At 40.3% G+C, this 21,660-nt stretch overlaps 1 protein-coding gene across 8 annotated transcripts in view; it reads right to left on the bottom strand.

Annotated features, from left to right (window-relative positions):
• The window catches only part of Raly (RALY heterogeneous nuclear ribonucleoprotein), a 76,548-nt gene that overhangs the window by 8,446 nt on the left and 46,442 nt on the right, over positions 1 to 21,660 (bottom strand). For all 8 annotated transcript variants that reach the window (XM_029470189.1, XM_021182718.2, XM_029470188.1 and 5 more), the window contains one exon: positions 1,087 to 1,351. In XM_029470189.1, the coding sequence (XP_029326049.1) occupies positions 1,087 to 1,342 (256 nt within the window). In that variant the 5' untranslated portion in view covers positions 1,343 to 1,351. The remainder of the gene's footprint in view (positions 1 to 1,086; positions 1,352 to 21,660) is intronic.

Below are 21,660 nucleotides of genomic sequence, written 5' to 3'. Positions count from 1 at the left end.
TAAGAGACTACAAGACAAGATCAGTGAGTACACTGCTCAGCCCACATCTGAGAAGCTGCTTCTTGCAATACCCAGGAATTAACACGGAGACCCACAACTGGACAGTGTGAGACTTTGGAGCACTCAGTTCTAAATGGGATCAAATCACTCCCCTCAAGGCACAGGGATCTACGCAGAAGAGAAGGTCTAAAAGATTGTAAGAGTCAGAGGTGATAGATGACTCCAGACAAACAGGGTCTTCTAGACACAACAGGACTAACTGCACATATGAACCCACAGAGACTGGCAGCACACATGGACCTACATAGGTTCCAGCCCAACTGGGCTGTAGCACTAAGGGGTTAAGTGGAAAAGGTTCCTTACCCAACCCAAGAAGCTATGTGTAATTGGTATCTCTTGGCAAAAGGAAAAGTCAGTGACCTATCAACCACACACCAGGACAGGCCCCACGTCCTGGAGCAACTGGCCAACACAAAAATAAATCTGTTTGTTTGTGAGGAGGGAACTTTTGATTTTTATTTGGCATTTTTGTCTATTTGACTTTTTTGTTTTTATTCATTTCTTTCTTTTTTAAGAGAAAGGAAAAGAAAACCAAAGTTGGATGGATAGGTAGATCTAGGACGAGTTGGGGAAGGGAAAAATACTCAAAAGATATTGTATGAAAAAAAAAAATTTTAAGTTAAAATAAAGAGGGGGGGAGCCAGTGGGAAACGTTATCTGTCTAGTCAGCCTGATCCTTGAATCCACATAAAAGTGGAGAGAACCAACTCCATAAAGTTGTCCTCTGGCCTCCATACAGGATCACAGTTCACACACACATATGCACATGTGTACGCACACTCACTTGTTCTTTTGAGGCAGGGTCCCTTGTGTAGCCTTGGCTCATCCTGAACTCAGAGAGATATCCACTTGCCCTCCCTAGTGCTGGGATTAAAGGCGTGTGCTATCATGCCCAGAAGCACAACTAAAAAGGGGGCGGTGAGGCACTGAGAAAGCAAGTTTATATTTTAAAATATAATTTCTATCTGTTGAAAATTTAAAGTCTCGGTAGCAGCTACTCAGAGGACAGAAAGACATTGAGCTTACCCAGGGTCTGTCCAGCCAGCACCCGCCCATTCTCTCCCAGCACAGCTGCCCGGGCATGGCGCTCATTGGCATACTGGACAAAAGCATAGCCTTTGTGCACAGAGCAACCAGCCACACGGCCATACTTGGAAAAGATGGTCTCCACATCCGACTTCTTCACCACAGCTGTGTTTAGATTTCCGATGAAGACCCGAGAGTTGATGGACTTAGGGTCATTCTTGTTGGTTACATTGCTGGTCTGAATCTTCAAGGACATGGTGTCCACCTGAAAAGAGAATGAATGTCAATGTGAAACTGGGTTCCCAGGCTAGGCTCAGTTCCGTTCATGGCCCACATCTTTACTAACCTGGATTGCTCCTTGCCTTGCTACACAGTCTCATCCCTATGTGTACTGGCTATTTTTGTGTCAACTTGACACAGCTGGAGTTATCACAGAGAAAGGAGCTTCAGTTGAGGAAATGCCTCCATGAGATCCAACTGTAAGGCATTTTCTCAATTAGTGATCAAGGGGGAAAGGCCCCTTGTGGGTGGGACCATCCCTGGGCTGGTAGTCTTGGGTTCTATAAGAGAGTAGGCTGAGCAAGCCAGGGGAGGCAAGCCAGTAAAGAACATCCCTCCATGGCCTCTGCATCAGCTCCTGCTTTCTGACCTGCTTGAGTTCCAGTCCTGACTTCCTTTGGTGATGAACAGTAGTATGGAAGTGTAAGCCGAATAAACCCTTTCCTCCCCAACTTGCTTCTTGGTCATGTTTGTACAGGAATAGAAACCCTGACTAAAACACTATGGCACCCATCCCTCCCCGTTCATACATCTTGTTTTCTTGTTACTTTACCAAGAGTTGACAATGGCTGCTAATCTTATACTAGGTGCTTTATAACATTCCTTCATTTGGTACTCCCATAATACCACGTGGGAAAAACCAACATTGGAAGATTGTAAGGCTGAGACTCACCAGTCCACTTGATACCAATTTATTTTAACCACATACTTTAAAAATATTTATCTCAAATGTTACCCCACTGTAAAGTTAATTTTAATAACTTTCTACAGCTTTTTGTTTTGTTCCGTCAATGTAGAACTGTAGCAAAGAGGATACATGAAAATTTTAAGAGATGCTTGCTAGGAAACAATTCCCTATTATGAAAAATTGTACCTCATCTTACGAACCTAGCCAGAGAAGTCTTCACTGTGCCAGCTATTCTGCAAAAGGTGTGCTTACAGAGGCTTTACCAAGTACTCACTGCCGGCTAAGGGTAGCATATAATACTGAATAAGCCCAAGAACTCATGGGTGAATATAGTTTACTACAGACTCTAGTTTAAAAAAACAAAAACCAAAACCTGGTAGAATTATTAACTTGCTAATAAGAGGTACTTAGACATGTTTAAAACTCATTTCTGTCGACTTCATCACTCTGCTTCCTAGAAGTAAAGCCAATTTAAATACTTAGGATAGCGTGTTTATCTCAGGATGGTCTTTAATAATTTATTGGTTATCCACATTATACTGATTCGAAATCTGTTAGGTTTAGAGACGAGTTAGCAACTTGCTCTTTTGTGGGTATATAGATGTAGGTCATGTAGGTCAGCAGACAAACTTTGGTACCACTCCTCTGTCTACCTGTCTATTGCTTTGTCTTGTAGGACTGTTTTTCACTGTTCTAACGTCACTAAATAGGCCAACCTGCCTGGCCAGCAAGCCTAACTCTGCTTCCTCCAGCACTGGAATTACAATGCATGTCTTAATACCTGACTTTTTAAAATATATGCCCTTAGCCACAATGAAGCACGATTTTAATCCCAGCACTCAGAAGAGGTAGATGAGTTCAAGGACAACCTGGCCCACATATTGAATTCAGGTCAGCCTGGAAAATCCTGTCTTTAAAAAAAAAAAGAAGTCCGAGACTCCAGGCCCTTACTGACCCTCCCTACAAGTACTCTTCAGTCTCTACATTCTCAGAGTCAAGCTATTTAACTCACAAGGCCCCTCTGCAGTGTAGTTACACCTTGGCATAGCCCCAGGAGAAAGAGAAGAAGGAGATGTTAATTCCAGTTTGCAGTTTGGACTTGGCATTTGTACCTACTGGCTGTGTTCTGCCTACTGATGCAGGTTCGTACAATTCCAGTACCATCTAACCAAGCAAAATATGTTTAAATAAATAAATAAATAAATAAAACCTTTCATCAGCCTGCCTGTTTATTATACTTAATATATATAATATACATATATATTACATATATGTATATTATATATATATATATTTTTTAAGGGGGTGTCAGAATTAGGTAAGAATGCAAGCTGAAGAAAACTGTTATCTTTCCAATGTCTTCTCTGTATGCTACTTTGTAGACAACCTGCCTTCAAGTTGGCTGGTTCTCACCAGCTGGTGGCACTGTTTTCAAATAAATCACAGGCTGAACCATGGCATCTGATAAGGAAAAGAAACTGCTCCCAGATCTGAGTTCATGATAAACTCAATGGACTGACAGGAGTCAGATGTGTACTATCAAAGCAAGGGGCTCAGAGCTTATCTTGCCGCTACTAACGAAGAGCTGGTGTGATCTTTAGAACTTGGAAGAGACAGGCTCTTGTTAATAAGTTTACTGTTATACCACAATCACCACCATTTATAAAGCAGTGAGGGACACAAAGAAGATTCATTTGATTACCATGAGCACACACCACATTCTGCACAAGCAACAGGAAATGCTGAACAATCCCTATTTTTCAGTTACAACAGTCCTATCGGATACTGAGTCATTCAAAGGTTCCTTGTCCATCCACAAATATAAAGCAACTTTTATAAGGGACCTGTGTGACACTAGAAGACTGATCCTGCTCAAAACTATCAAGTTTTAGCCAGAGAGATGCCACTTTGGAAGGAGAGAGCCATCCAGGCCCAGGGTATGGACTGAGAAAGGAGAGGGAGAGATGATAGTTTAGATATAATGGCAGTAGCTTTGCAATTTATCTGATAGGGACAGGTTAGTTACGGGTCTCCTCAAACTGTTAGGAACCTCTAACACACTGAGGAAGCATTCACTGGTTTGCTGGAGAACAGTCCTTCAGGATTGGCTCTGTCAACCATCTCTTTCCTCATCTGAATTGGGACAATAAATATAAAAACTTTGCAAACTGTGGAGGCTTTTACAAGATCAAATATTAGTACAACTGTATGTCTGTCAATTCTACCAATACCACCACCAATGAGACCATTCTAGAGTTGTGATCAGAATAGAACACATTCTTAGGACACCAAGAAGAGTCAACCATGTCACCCTGTTCTCATCTCTAGAGATGACACAGGAAGTAGCATGTGACTGCAAAGTAGAACATGCTCTGGTATCCAAACCCCAAACTTCCAGTCTGTATCCTCCCAGTTGATTTTTAAGTCTTGTATGATGCTGTGGCATGCAGGCTGCATGTTACTCTGTAGATTTCCTACACCCAAGAGGTCAAATGTCTAGAGAGTTGAACAGTTCAATGGTACTACATATTACCTAGCTTCCAGGCCTAGTTTTCCAAATGTCCACCTCACAAACCAACCATCCCCAGCTTAAAAAACACCCCTATTTTATGCTTTCCCCCCACTTTATCTCCTTTCCGCTTTTTGGGGGGGGGGGGGGAGACAGGGTTTCTCTGTATAGCCCTGGCTGTCCTGGAACTCACTCTGTAGACCAGGCTGGCCTGGAACTCAGAAATCCACCTGCCTCTGCCTTCCAAGTGCTGGGATTAAAGGCGTGCGCCACCACTGCCCAGCTCCTTTCCGCTTTTTAAAAAGACAAAGTAGCATGCCTTCAACTTGCTATATAGCCCAGAATGACCTCATCACAAGTACTGGACTACCACATCTAGCCTCTTTCTGGGAATCCTAAAATATCAATATAGTTTTCGACAAACAACTACCTAACTTGATAGTCAAGGGGACTTGACATTCTACAATCAAGACTAATCTGCTGTAAACTGACTGCCTCTAGATTTAAAGCTGCCCACGACTGGACCTGTGCCTTGTTCATCTGCAAGGAGGAGTTGCTACTCTTGGTCTTGTTGCACCAATGCTGCTTAGTTTTAGCCAGTCCACGTGGGTTAGTTCTGGTTCTGTTCTCCTCCCTTTGCCCTTGCTGACCCTAGGACAGCAAGCAGTGAGTAGCTGTCAGTGATATGGGACTATCTCTGGTGAAAGCCAAGCATCAGACGGATCAGTATCTAAGGACTCCTTAGTCCAGAGGTCCTGGTTACCAGGCAGCCATGGATGACAGAACATCTATTAATCTCATTAAACTCATCAGGCCCCCACTCATTAACACTGCTCAAATGATCGTTACTGGCCAGACAGGCCTAATTTCCCAAGTAGTACTGACAATCTCCACTCCCAAGAGAAACCCCAGCTCTCAGTTACCCAAACACAGAAGCACAGGCTGAACTGGCTGCAGACACACGAGGCTCTACTTTGGCTTGTCTGTTCGTGTGACCCAAACAAATCATGCCATTTCCACAAACAATAACAGCCTTATTCTGAAAGCAGAAAGCATCTCCCTAATTATCTTTTCAGACCTGCATTGTGATCAAATAGGCTAATCGATGTGAAAGTGCTCCGCTGCATCTGTAACAAACTGTTCAAAAGATAAGCATTATACCATTTCTATTACTGCCCAATTTCTGTACCTCATATTCAACAACCATTTTTGAGTGTTCCCCATGCTGACCTTGCTGAGGAAAAAAAATAATACTCTTCTTTGTTTGTCAGGAAGCCCTCCTGCACCAAGTATGGTGGCTCATGCCTTTAATCTCAGCAGTAGCTGAGGCCAGAGTAGTTTACACAGTGAGTACCAGGCCAGCCAGGGCTACATAGTGAGATCCTGTCTCAAAAACTAAAAAAAAAAAAAGTCTTTTTTCTGGGAACCTAGTTTTTGATTGTTAGTTTTGTTTTTCCTCAAAACAAAGACAAAATAAAATGAAATAGCAAGACCAACATAAACTTTTGAGTTAGGTAGGATTGAGTTCCAAAACTAGTCCTGTCAACTTGTAAGCTTGGCCATGTCCCTCACACTTATTAGGCTTCAAAATCCTCAATGGTGAAGCTATTCTTCTATGGCCAGAGAGAGTACCCAGGAAGCCAGTGAGATGGCCCAGCTGGTAAAGACACATGCCACCAAGCCAGAAGACCTGTGCTTGTTATATCTGTAGGACATTTACAGGAGAGGAAGAGAACCATTTCTGACCTGCTGTTCTCTGACGTCCACATGTGCACCCACAGACTGACTGACTACATACATATATACATACATACATACATACATACATACATACATGGAATTTTTAAAGAAATTTAAGTCAGAGGTTGGAAAGATGGCTCAATAGTTAAGAACACTGGCTGCTCTTCCGGAGGACCAGGATTCACTTCCCAGCATGCACATGGCCACTCCCACCTGTCTATAACTAGTTCTAGGGTTTCTAGTGCCCTTCCACAGACATACATGCAGGTAAAATCACCAATGAACATAAAATAAAAATTATATATTTTTTAAAAGTTTAAGTATAAAATATTAAGTCAGGCCTGGTGATACACATCTTTAATTTTCAGCACTCTAGAAGCAGAAGCAGGCAGAACTATGTGAGTTAAAGGTAAGCCCAGTGTGACAGCCATTCCTGGTTGTCAACCTGACTGAATCTAGATAAAGCCCAAGCAGCTGGGCACTGAGGAATTTCTCTTCTGTTTTTGTTCTTTCTTCTCCTCCTTCCCCCCCCCCCTCCCAGGGGATGGGATAATGGTTCAAGACAGGGTATCTCTGTGTAGCCCTGGCTGTCCTGGACTTGCTTTGTAGACCAGGCTGGGCTCGAACTCAGAGATCAGTCTGTCTGCCTCTACCTCCCAAGTTTTAAGATTAAAGGCATGCAATACCACACCTGGCCTGGGGATTTTTCTTAATTAAATCATCTTAACTGGGAAGACCCACTTCTAATCTGAATCTCTGAGGTGGGAAAATACACCTTTCACCCAGATCTTCTGAGATTAGAAGATCCACCTTTAATCTGGGTCACACCTTCTGCTGGCAGCCTACATAAAGGACATGGAAGAAAGTCCACTCTCTTTGCCTGCTCTCACTTCTGCTAGCAAGTCCATTCCTTCACTGCATCAAATCCTACCTCTGGGATTCCAGTGTATACTGAGGACCAGCTGAGACATCCTGCCTCACAGACTGAACAACTACTAGATTCATGGGACCTTCTGTTCAAGACAGCCATTGTTGGATTAGCTGGACAACACCCTTTAAGTCATTCTTATAAATACCCTTTCTGTAAAATATAGAGAAATTCATTCTGTAAGTTCTATTCCTCTACAGAACCCAAATATACTTAGTCTATACAGCAAGTTCCAGGACAGTCAGGTCTAAGTTAAGAGACCCTGTCTCAAAATACTATCTAAGTAAATAATAAAAGAAATTTTAAAAAGGAAATAAAAATTAAGTAGTAAGCAGTCTAATGTCAAGTGCTGGTAGGTGTTAAGAAAAAGAATGCTGCCATGTGGTGGTGATGCCTTTAATCCCAGCACTCCAGAAAGCAGGCAGATCTCTTGAGTTCCAGTTCAGACAAGTCTACAGAGGACGTTACACAACAGCCAGGTTACACAGAGAAACCGTTTCAAGTAATAACAACAAAAAGAGGAAAGGAAAAGGAATGAAGGGGGTGGGAGGAATGTTATGGTTTGGATAAATAGTTCTAAAGGTCCGTGTGCTGAATGAAGTCTGATTCTCCAAATAGAAGCACTATTTTTAATGACTGGACTGAGGATGCTAGCCAGTTTATCAAGACTTAACTCCCATGATGAGCTCATGGCCATACAAGCTGTGTGTGTGTGTGTGTGTGTGTGTGTGTGTGTGTGTGTGTGTGTGTTGGGGTTGCCGGGGGAGGGAGGAGAGAAGGGCAGCACCTAGCTGGAAGATCGAAGTCACTGAAAGCATGTCTTCGAAGCATGTATCTCTTGTTCTTTTCTGTGTCTCTGCTTCTGGCTACCTTAGGAGGAAGAGTGTTGTTTTACCATGCCCTCTCTACCATGGCATTCTGCTTGACCACAGACCCAGAAACAAAGAACTAAACATTGATCGAAACCTCCGAAACTTGTGAACCAAACCAAATTCTCACTTCTTTAACTGAACAGAAAGTCTACACTGTTATCCCATCTTAGTATCTAGTATCTACAAACTTCAACAGTGTTTTATCAAACCATCATGGCAAAAGAAGGGATTCCAGGCTTTGCCTTGGCCACCCTCCACTGCCCCAGAAGTAGCCTAAGCACAGCAGTATGGGTAATCTGAAAAGGGAAGGAACATGGGAGAAAGGATCTACCAAAAGGGAGACTGTCTAAGATGAATTACCACTGGGTGGTAGCAAGAAACTGTAAGAAAAATATACAGAATTATGTCTTTCAAACGTATCCTTTCTCACCTGCTTCTCTTCATCTGCAGACTTAAAGAAGCTTCCCTAGTCGATTTCTGCTGGATGTTTTGAGAACCTGACATGATGTTTTGCCTGGTTATCTATCCTTTATCTTATCTATGTACCTAATATTTGCTATTTACTCTTTTATTTTGGATTGCTATATACTTAGTTCACTTGTTCAAAACCAAAAGTATGACTATCATAAGTCATTCTCTGAGACACAAAAACATTAGATTTTAGTGTCAATGTAACCAGACAAGTTAGTGCTACTCAAGCCAGAGATGGCACAAATACAAGTGAGACCAGAGTCAGTCCTTTCAATCTTGACCAAAACAGCCCCAATGGTGAGCTGAGCATAGAGTTGGTCAGTTTCTGATCCTTTAGGCAAATTCACCAGCTTCCTTAGAGCAAACTCACAAGCCCAAGAGCCAATCAGCACTTTGCTGTGAAACTGCAATTTAGCCCCCTCCCCCTTTCATGCCTCCCAAAGCTGGCTCCTCTCACCGTGATAATGTGGCAAGATTAGTCACTGCTTGCTGTTGCTTGATTATAGCTATTCTTTGCTGTAAATGAAGTTTAAAACTCATCAAAGGGTTTGTCAGCTATGACTTACGAGGCTTTCTCCTGCAGAGAAGTCAGGCAATGACAAATGCCCCTCTAGTTCTGTTATCCATTATAAGTTGGAAGGTGCCATGTTCCAATTACTGAAGCCCCCACTACAGCTCATGGAAAACCTTCCTCTAGGCTATAGCCATTACTCAGGCCTGGCAGGGCTAGCCTAAATCCAAGCCTCCTTGAGTAAGAGTGGACAAGAGTACTTTTCCTGACTTTTGGGCCAGTCCCTTCCACAATATAATACCTTATATTAACCCTCGTGGTTTAGATACATTTCATAGAACCATGTTTGTTATCTCAAAATAGTCAGGTTAGAGACTGCCTAAGACAAACACACATTGAGGAAATAAGATCATTTATATAGTCAGGTGAATGATATAAAATGTGATCCTTCAGGGGAAAGCCAGAAGATCAAGTATGTGGGATGTTCAGATAAAACAGGCTTAAAGATCCTATAGAGAGCCTCTATTATAAACAGTGGCCACAGTATTTAACATCCACTTTATGTCAACCCTTGTCATGCTAGAAGTTAAGGAATGTAAAATGATAAAATATGGCCCCTTTCTCATGAAAAAGAAACGAGAAAATTAAGATCCTGATAAAGGTACTTGTTTAAGGTCAATACTAAGTTAGGTCAGTAATACAATTAGAACTCTAGCTCTGGTGACACACATAAAAAGTAGAGGGACTAAGAGTTCCTGTGTACATTCTATGCAGAAAATGGCACAGCTCTCTCCAGATTCCTAATCACTGACTGCCCGCCCTATAACCTATCCTAAGTCTCAGAAAACCGAGGGTGATAGCAGGCCTTGCTTCAGAGTGGTAAGGAAGACTAAGTAATGTGCACACAAGGCATTAGTAGGCACATATTTTAAGTAACCAAAATATTTACCACCACATCATCTATAAAGCAACTCTGTCTGAGATAGGTATTGATAATTTAATAAACATGAGTGAAGAGCTTTTCTACTTTGTCATACGTATCAACTAAGTCTGTATTTCTCAAAAGTATTCATGAAGAATGTTTTTTTTTAATTCTAATAAGTACTGATACAAGGAAATGTCAAACAACCAAAGTTTGTAAGTATTTATTATCAATTTTCATACTTAAGAGTGACCTAGCAATAACAGATGAACTACAATTTAAAGAATGGCTTTAGGCTCTGCCCTATCAAATTCTATGAAAACAAAGTGGGGAAAGGGGGAGAAAAAAATTAATTTCATTTCTTTCAAGTCATTTAGCTTGATTTTTTAGACTTTGATGCCAAGAGTACTTTATAAAAACTGCCATTATCTTCCTTTTCTATCTAGGAGTGAGGAAAATAGGCAGGCTAAGGATATGTTCTATTAGAGGTAATATATCTTGGTTATCTACTGTGTAGGCCATGTATAAGGGAAGACAATTTAGGTTTAACAAGGACCAGAATGGTTGCTCTGGTGCCAGAGGCCTGAGGAGAGGACATATTCTAGAAGAATGATATTTATGGCTTGGCTCTCTGTGTACCAAAAGAATAAGGAAACCAGACAAGATTGAAAGGCCATGTCCTAGCTTTAATTTATGTACGTACGTAAATTGTGTATGTGTGTGTGTGTGTGTGTATGCATGCGTGCACACACCTGTGTATGATGTGTGCTCACTCAAGTGTGCACATGTGGAGGGCAGCAGTCAAGTTAGGATGTTTTTATTGCTTTCCACCTTATTTAAGACCGAACCTGGAGCTCATATTTGTTAGAATGCCTTCCGGATCTGCCTATCTCTGGAACCTGCCCACGCACCAGGGTTGAAAACATGTAATGTCACTGCCTGGCTTTTTAGGTGGACATTGGAGATCCAAACTCAAGACACTGTGTTTGCATAATATGGTGGTTTGAGTAGGAATGGCCCCATAAACTAATGTGTGTGAATGCATGGTTCACAAGAAGTGGCACTATTAGGAGGTACGGCTTTGTTGGAGTAGGTGTGACTTGCTGGGAGAAGTAGGTCACTGTGTGAGCAGGCTTTGAGGTTGGAGACAGGTCACTTCCTGCTGCCTATCAGGATATAGAACTCAGCTCCTACTCCAGCACCATGTCTACTCGCATGTTGTCATGTTTCATGCCATGACAATAGTGAATAAACCTCTGAGATTGTAAGCCAGCCCAATTAGATAGTTTCCTTTGTAAGAGCTGCAATGGTCATAGTGTCTTTCACAGCTCTAAAACAAGAGAAATAAAAATAAGTACTTTAATCACTCAAGTAGGTTTCTAACCCTTTTTATTGTGTTCTGCCTTGTATCATGGCTGTTTGTAAGACTATCAAAGTCATTTTCCAAAGCTACTATACACCTAAGACTGTGTAGAGAATATGGCTTGATATAAGTTAACTTTAAATACACGACCTGGGCTGGAGATGGCTTAGCAGTTAAGAGCACTGGCACTCTTCCAGAAGACCCAGGTTCAACTTCCAGCACCCACAAAGCAGATAACAACTGTGACTCCAGTTACGATTCAGTGCTCTCTTCTGGCCTCCATGAGCACTGTAAATATGTGATACAAAGACACACACATGCAAAACAGTCAAATACATAAAATAAAATTGTTTAAAATATATATTTTTTAAAGACAAATTAAGTCAGCCATAGTTGCTGATGTCTTTAACTCAAGCACTGTAGGAAGAATATCTCGCTAAGTTTGGGGCAAGCCTGGTCTACATAATGGGTTCCAGTACAACCATTTGTCCATAGTTTTAATAAACATCATTCTTTAGAATGACTGCTTTAATAACTAAATGGATTTATAACAGTCTAGGGCTGGTGGTCACTACAGCTTTCCCAACTTCTCATTATCATAAATAGTATCATCTGAGGGAAAGCTTATTCTATATACTGATATTTTCTTGGGATAGATTCCCAGGAGAAGAATTACTGGCTATATATATGAACATTTTTACAGCTCTTGAGATATACTGCCTAATTGCTTTCCCAAATGGCTGTACCAATTTATAGTGCTATCTTGAGTGATTGCCACTTTCATGGCCAATACAGGATCATGTATTACTGTGCTTGTATATGAAGTGTGAATTAGTAGAGGAAAACAAATCCATGTGAAAATGAATAGTCTTCTGATTTTGTTTACTATTTCTTATTTCATAGAGTTTTAAACACTACAAGGAAATAATTATAGCTCCTTAGGTAAAGGAACAACAAAAAGATTTCATTGCTGATTTATCAAGAAAGCATTTATTGGGGCAGAAGAGATGGCACAGGGGTTAAGAGAATTCTGCAGAGAATGCAGGTTTGATTCCCAGCACCCATATCAACAGCTCACAACCACTAACTCTCCAGTTCCAGTGTATCCTATACTGTGTGTGCCCCCTTAGTGGAAGCATCAGAAATTCTAATCTTATTAAGAGGGACAAAATAAAGTCAGTCCACATGCAGGGGAAGCAGAAACAACAAAAGCGATAGATACAGAAGCTTAACTTGTAACTTGAAAATAATAATATGTAGAAAGTTTGGGATATGTAAGGATTCATGCTGCAGAAGATGACACCAGAGAAACTAGATGACAGCTCATCAGGACAACTTTGTGGCCAGCAAAGAGTGAAAGCTAGTATTTATTCTATGTGATAAGCCACAGTGCTCTGTAAGAAGGCACACAGTAAGGGCTCTTGAGACTCAATCAACCCCTAGGCAGAGTATCCTGTCTCATGCTGGCTTTTCTTATTTTTATTACATGTTAATTTCTTTAGAATAGGGGAAGGACAAGCATACCCACAGAAGTACAACTTGCTGAAGTTGGTTCTCTCCTTCCACTATGTGAGATCTAAGAACTGAACCACAGGTTAGTTTTAGGCTTAGCAGCAAGTAACTTTACCCACTAAGCCATCTGGTCAGCCCAGATTTCTTACTTCTAAAACGTTAAGATTATAAGATCTTCCTCATATGTAGGTCACTGGGAAAATTTACTGAAAGTTAAGCATTTGGGGAATGTTCTAAAAAAGACATTTCTATTGCTCCCATTTACTAGGTGGCTCAAAATTGCACAGTATTAGCGTTAAATGAGGTATAAGAGCCTGCATGTGGGGCTGGAGAGATGGCTCAGTGGGTAAGAGCACCAACTGCTCTTCTGAAGGTCCTGAGTTCAAATCCCAGCAACCACATGGTGGCTCACAAGCACCCACAATGAGATCTGACACCCTCTTCTGGTGCACCTGAACTCAGCTACAGTGTGCTTATGTATAATAATAAATAAATTAAAAAAAAAAAAAGGAGGGGGGCTGAATGAACACGCACGCGCGCGCGCACACACGCACACGCACACACACACACAGACACACATGAATGAACAAACAAACAGGAATGGAACCAATTTCAGATGTGATGAAAGCTGAGGTCAAATGAATTTCCCAATTACAAATACTTTAATGTGACTGATATCTTCGATTAAAACTTTTCAGGTAAAAGTTTGTTTCCTATCACTTAGATCCTTGAGATTCTGAAATAAAATCTGCTGCATGTCTATATTTACACATCTGCCTCCCTGTACTAAAAAAAAAAAAAGATACGATTACATCAATGACTGCAACCCTGGCCTCCAACACTATTACCCTAAAACCAGTGGGTATCTGTTAAAATTAATGCAAACAAATAGGTGTAAGAATCCTACCAAGGGGCTGGAGAGATGGCTCAGTGGTTAAGACCCCTGACTACTCTTCCAAAGGTCCTGAGTTCAATTCCTAGCAACCTCATTATGGTTCACAGCTATCTTTAATGAGATTCAATACCCTTTTCTGGTGTGTCTGAAGACAAACCGCAAAGCAACAGTGTACTCACATACACAAAATAAATAAATCTTTAAAAAAAAAAAAAAAAAAGACTCCTACCAAAGCTGGGCATAGATAGTAGTATGTATCTTTAATCCTAGCAATCAAGGAATCCTACCCAAGTCCTGCTACAGTGAGTGATTCTTCACAGTTGCTGATAGAAATTTCTTAATGTTAATATATAGCTGCAGTTCTTGAGATTTGCACAAGTACTTTACCCCTCAGTAGGGAAAAAGGAGAGACGAGGCAGTGACAAGAGAAAATAGAGCAAGAGGCTACTGTGAACAAGGAGAGGCTGAGGATCCTGCCAGACTTCTAGATCTGGGCTTTCTGTGATAAGGACAATGCACAAGGTTTTCACCAAGCAGGGAATAGCAAAAGCCAGAAAACACTATCTCTGCGAGCAATCTACACAAAGAAGGAGACCCACTCTATATACTGCCTGGTGATCTTCAATATGGCCAACCGTACTTCATGGTGTCCCACTATGCTGAAACAAACACAAGGCAATGTTTAAAAGACATAAAGTTCACTCCTGAGACTATAGTGGTTTTTCAATTGGTAACTATTTTTTGAACATTAACCACACATCAAGCTCATACTAAGCAATTGTGAATTAACAGTACACCTATAAATGATGACTTCTCAGTTTCCCACCTTAATATCCTGTAACAAGGGAAAAAATAACTTCAATGTCATAGGACGTTTTAAAATATTAGATCGGCTTTGAAGCCATGCAATGGTGGCATTGCACACCTTTAATCCCAGCACTCGGTATGCAGAGACAGATGGATCTCTGTGAGTTTGAGGCCAGTCTGGTCTACAATTGAGTTCCACAGCCACAAAGAGACCCTGTCTTGAAAAACAAACCAAACTAACGTAACTAACTGATAATAGGCTTTGGAGCTTTAGACCTGACTCTGTGGTTAAGAGCATTGACTTCCCTTTCAAAGAACCCAGGTTAAATTCCCAGCAATCATATAGCAGCTCCCAACTGTCTGTAACTTCAATTCTAGAGAAGCCTACAACCTCACACAAACAATGTGCAGGAAAACCAATAAAAAACAAAATCGAAAGAAATAAAGAAAGAAAGGAAAAGAGAGAGCGGGGGAGGGGGACAGGCAGGCTTGCTTTTAAGCCCGTCTCTTCTTTGGAGAGTCAATATAAATATAAAGGAGGCATTTTTTTTAAAAACTAAATTCCATCTAGAAGGCTTAGAAAAAATATAAGGGCAGCTCCCACCAATTTCCAACACAACCTCTTCTTCCAGGGGCTGGATTTTAAAAAAAAAACAAAAAACAAAAACAAAATATAGAAGGCCACAGTAATATATGTCTTTAATACAGTACTTCATAGGCAGAGGCAGGTAGATCTCTATGAATTTGGGGCCAGCCTGGTTTACACAGTGAGTTTCAGGGCGGCCAGGGCTACACAGAGAAACCATTATGTGTTTGGTGGGACTCCCAAAGCACATCCATACCCTACGAATTTCATGATGGAGATGGTGACAACAGAGGAGAAAATTGGCAGATTCTCTTCAAATTAGTGGTGTTATGATTACTAATACCAGAGTGGTCCTCATTGAGAGCTACATGGTGGGAGCCCAAGATCCCTAGGATGCCACCTTAACTTATAGGAAGAACTAAATGTGCCCAAGTCCTTTACCCTCAGTAGGGCAGAGGGAGAGGCCAGACAGTGATGAGAAAAAACAGCCTTGTTGGTTAGCTGCACTCTGCAAACACTAAGCTAATTTACCTGACCAGGACTCTGGTCCTTCAACTGTTTGGAAACATTAGGTGGCCATTAAATCTGTTGTTTACTCATTTTCCTGCTCACTGAAACAAATGCAGCAAAACAAAAAGCTTGATGCTCTCTGGTTAGTGTTTGCAGAAATGTCTCTAATTTCAAGATCTGCTGGTTAGAAAAGGAAGAATGATGCAGCACAAATAATGCTGTGGTCCACAAGGGAGTTGCCCCTGACCCTGAGCTTTATATAAATAGTGGTTCTGATGGCTCTGTTGTAAATCTTTCTCACCTGATCATAAGACTAAAAGAACAAGACAACATCATTGTTGCAGTAATCCTTCAATGGAGAATAATGCCCCTTAACATACTAGCAAAAAGGATTAAATATCAAAAAATATTAATACTTTTCCTCATCCACTTCCTGTCGGTTTCTTCAACCATTCCCCTCTTTAACTTCCCTCCCACCACTAGTCACTATATCCCAGCTAACAACTCCAGGAGGCACTTCATGCTATACTATAGGCCGTACCTGCCAAAAAACCAGGTAGGCTGCCCGCAGACCTCCTCTTCTCTCTCTGTTGCCCAACACTGAACCCCCAGTCTCATCCCTAGCACTGCAATACAACACCAGCTGCAGCCTTTCTTCCAGCCTGCCCACATATGGATCTTCCACAGACCTTCCCTAACTTCCCTCCCCCAATCTGTTGCTTCCTCCCAGACCGCAACTCCAGCAGGCAACCCCTGCTAACCCAAAATGCCACTCCTCCCAGGGCAACAAGTAGGCTGAAGGCAGACCCACACCTCACCTAGGATCCAGTCTCATCCCCAGGAAACTGGCTGTGGTTTCCCCTTCCTCTAGGACCTCATCATCAACAGATCACAAGGACCTTTTTCTCTAACCTTCCTTCCCCCAATTTATCCCAGTATCCCAGCCTCCCAACACCAGCAGGCATTCCCTGTGAACACACCAACTAAATAGGCTAGGAAAACAGGCCATCACACTCTCCAAATTCCAAAGAAACAAAGAAAAAGAAAAAAAACAAAAACAAAAAACAAAAAACTAAGGAACAAAACACCCACCTAACAGTAATCATCCCAACCCCAGATGTTAAGATACCAACATAAAAACACACTAACAGCCAAGGCAGTATGTCTCCTCTGGAGCCCAGCTATCCTACAACAGCAGGCCCTGAATATTCCAACATAGTTGAAGCACAAGAAAAGGTCCTAAAAATAGCCTTTTTGAACATGATAGGGGTTCTTAAAGAAGAAGTGAATAAATCCTTTAAATAAATCCAGGCAAACACAAACAACGTAAGGAAGTAAATATAACTGTTCAAGGCCTGAAACTGGAAACAGTAAAGAAAACCCAAACTGAAGGAATTCTGAAATTGAAAAATTTAGAATTCAAACAGGAATGATGATGCAAGCTTCACCAACAGAACACAAGGACAGAAGAGAGACTCTTAGGCACTGAAGATACTTTAGAAGAAATGGTTACATCAGTCAAAGTAAATGTCAGATCTTAACTGGACAAAAAAAAATAAAAATAAAATCCAGAAAATTTGAGGCACTATAAAAAGACCAAACCTAAGAATAATAGGTATAAAGGAAGGAGAAGAAACCCAGCTCAAAGGTCCAGAGATTGTTTTCAACAAAACCATAAAAGGAGATGCCTATACAGGTACAAGAAGCATACAGAACATGAAATAGATTGGACTAAAACAGAATGTCTCCTCAGCACATAGTAATCAAAACACTAAATGTACAGAAAATAGAATATTAAAGGCTGTAAGAAAAACAAGGCCCAATAACATAAAGACAGACCTATTAGAATTACACCCCAGAAGGGCAGAAGTGCTGCAGATTCTGAGAAACCACAGATGCCAGCCCAACTACTTTACCTAGCAAAATTTTCCATCACCATGAGTTGAGAAAATAGGATATTCCATGATAAAGTCAAATTTAAATGGTATCTATCTACAAATCCAGCCCTACAGAGATTGCTAGAAGGAAAAACTCAAACCTAAGGTGGCTGCAGCTATACCAAAGAAAACACAGGAAACAATCTCACACCAGCAAAAATCAAAAGGAAAACACATACACATACACACACACACACACACACACTCATTCATATACCATCACCAACAATGGAAAATAACATCAACATTGGTCATTGATATCTCACAATTCCCCCAATAAAAAGATAAAAACAAAATGAATGTGAAAAACAGAATCCATCCTGTTGCTGTACCCAAGAAACACACCTCAACATCAAGGATAGACATTACCTCAGGGTAATGAGTTAGAAAAAGATAGTCCAAGCAAATGGACCTAAGAAGCAAGCTGCTGTAGCCATTTTAATAGCTAACAAAATAGACTCCAAGCCAAAACTAATCAAAAGAGAGAGGGGAGAACACTGTACACACAAAGGAAAAATCCACCAAGATGACATGTCAATTTTTACCATCTATGACTCAAACACAAGGACACCCAAGTTTGTAACATTACCACAGCTTAAATCACATACTGAACCTCACACACTTATAGTGAAGACTTCAATATTCCATTCTTACCAATGGACAGGTCATCAAGACAAAAACAGAAAATACTGGATCTAAAAGATGTTATAAAACAAACAGACCTAACAGATATTTACAGAACAATTCACACACACACACACACACACACACACACACTCACACACACNCATCCCATGCCATATTACACACACACACACACACACTCACACACACACACACTCACACACACACTCACACACACACACTCACACACACACACACACACTCACACACACACACACACACACACACTCACACACACACACACACACACTCACCTCTACCTTCTTCTCTGCACCTCATAGAACTTTCTCCAAAATTGGCCACCTACTTGGGACACAAATATATGAGAGCAGAAATAACTCCATGTATCCTATCAGATCACCATAAATTAAAGCTGGATATCAACAACTGAAATGAGAGAAAGCTTACAAACTCATGAAAACTAAACAACTCTCTGCTGAATGAAAAACAAGTTAATACAAAACTAAAGAAATTAAAGACTGTCTAAAATGTGATGAAAATGACTGCACGGCATACCCAAACTTATGGGACACGGGACACGATAAAATCAGTGCAAGAGGAACTTCATAGCGGTAGTGCGTACATAAAGAAATTGGAGTGACCTCACACTAGCAACTTAACAGCTCATTTGAAAGCTCTAAAACAAAAGAAGTAAGCACACCCCAGGAGTAGACAGCAAGAAATAAACTGAAAGCTGGAATCAACAAAATAAAAACAGAATACAAAGAGCCAATGAAACAACGGCTTTATAAGAAAAATCAACAAGGGGGAAGAGAGTAAATCCAAATGAATAAATTCAGAAACAAAATGGGAGAGATACCAACAGACACCAAGGAAACCCAGAGAATCATTAAGGACATACTTGTTAAAATCTGTACTCTACCAAATTAGGAAACCTAAAAGAATAACCTTCCTTATAGGTACTACCTACCAAAGTTAAATTTAACTATGAGATAAACAATTTAAATACGCTTATACCTCTAGTGAAATAGAAGCAGTCATTAACAAGTCTTTAAAAAAAAAAAAAAAAGGCGCCGAAAACCAGATAGTTTTAAGGCAGAATTTTATCAGACTTTAGAGTTAACACCATTGCTCTTCAAATTAATCCACAAAATAGAAACAGAAGGAACACTGCCTATTTGATTTTATGAGGCCACAATTACAATCCCATAAAGACTCAACAAACCCAAAGAGATTTACAGACCAATTTTCCTTATGAACACTGATTTAAAAAATTCAATAAAATACTTGCAAACCAAATCTAAGAACACATAGAAAAGATCATCTACATGTACCATGATCAGGTAGGCTTCATCCCAGAGATGGTTCAATGTGTGAAAATTAGTAAATGTAACCCATCATATAAACAAACAGAAAGAAAAGAACATGATTACGTGCAGAAAAGGCCTTTGACAAAAATCCAACATGCCTTTATAAGTGCTGACACTTATAAAGAAACTGCTGAAGAAACTGCTGACACAAGAGGCATAACTAAACATCACAAAGGCATTTTACAGCAAACCCACAGCCAACAACTTAAATGCAGAGAAACTCAAAGCAAGTCCAAGAAAATCAAGAAAAAGATGAAGTTGTCCACACTTCCCAAAGCTATTCAATATACTATTTCAAATCGTAGCTAGAGCAATAAGACAACTAAAGGAAGGAGATCCGGGGGATACAGATTGGAAAGGAAGAAGTCAAAATATCACTTTTTGCAGATGATATGATAGTATACATAAGTGTCCCTAAAACTTGCACCAGGGAACTCCTACAGCTGATAAACACTTCCAGCAAAGTGGCTGGATACAAGTCTTCCTGTATACAAATGACAGTTGGACTGACAAGGGAAATGCCACCTTTCACAATAGCTTCTAATATAAAACATCTTTGGGTAACTCTAACCAAGCAAGTCAAAGACTTATATGATAAAAACTTCAAGCCTTTTTCAATAAAAGAAACTTAAGAAGTTATATGAAAAGATCTCCCATGCTCATAGATTGCTATGATTAACACAGTAAAAATGGCCATCTTACCAACAGCAATCTACAGGTTTAATGTAATCCCCATCAAAAATCCAACACAATTCTTTTCAGATCTTGAAAGGACAATTCTTAGCTTCATATAGAAACAAAAAATTCAGGATAGCTAAAACAATCCTGAACATTCAAAGAACTGCTGGAGGTTCCACCATCCCCTGTTTTAAGCTGTACTACAGAGCTATAGTAATAAAAGACACCTGGTATTGGAAAAAAATTGACACAATGGAATCAAATTGAAGACCCAGACATAAATCTATATAAATATGGACAGTTAATTTTTGATAAAGAAGCCAGAAATACACACTGGGAAAAAAGGCAGTATTTTCATCTGTGTTGATCAAACTGCCTATCTTCATGTAGAAGAATGCAAAAAAAAAAATCCTTATTTATTATCAACTTGCACAAAACTCAAGTCCAAGTTGATCAAAGAGTTCAACATATAAGCAGATAAACTGACCCTGACAGATGAGAAAGTAGGGAACAGCTTTGAAGGAACTGGCACAGAAGACTATTTTCTGAACAGAACACTAATTAATACTGCAGGAACTATAGGATCAATTAAATGGGACTTCATGAAACTGAAAAGCTTCTATAAGGCAAAGATCACCACCAATCAAAGTGGTAGCCTACAAAATGAGAAAAGAATTTTACCAACTCCAGATCCAATGGAGGACTAACATACAATATATATAAAGAACTCAAGAAACTAGATATCAAAAAACAAATAATACTATTTAAAAATGGGGTATAGATCTAAACAGAAAACTCTCAATAGGGGAATCTCAAATGGCTAAGAAACTAAGAAATGTTCAATATCCTTACCAAATCAAAACTTCTTTGAGATTCTATCTTACACCTGTCAGAACAGCTAAGATCAACACAAGTGACAGCTCATGCTAGTGAGGATAGGGAACAAGGGAAACACTCCACCATTGTTGGTGGGAGTGCAAACTTGTATGATCACTTTGGAAAACAATATGGAAGTTTCTCAGAAAACTGGGAATCGATCTACCTCAAGACCCAGCTATACCACTCCTGGGTATATACCCAAAGCACACTACATCCTACTACAAGGACACTTGGCTCAACATGTTTACTGCAGCTTTAGTCATAATAGCCAGAAACTGGCAACAACCTAGACATCCCTCCACAGAATAGATAAAGAAAATGTGGTATATCTACATAAGAGTATTATTCAGCTGTTTTTAAAAAATTGACACAAATGGATATAGCTAGAAAAAAAATCTCCCTGAGTGAGGTAACCCAGACCCAGAAAGACAAATACAGTATATATTAATATAATATACATATACACACACAT

The sequence above is a fragment of the Mus caroli genome, chromosome 2 (genome assembly GCF_900094665.2).
Source record: "Mus caroli chromosome 2, CAROLI_EIJ_v1.1, whole genome shotgun sequence".
Taxonomy (NCBI): domain Eukaryota; kingdom Metazoa; phylum Chordata; class Mammalia; order Rodentia; family Muridae; genus Mus; species Mus caroli.
The sequence above is the reverse complement of the archived record's forward strand: the minus strand, read 5'-3'. Positions and strand labels throughout refer to the sequence as shown.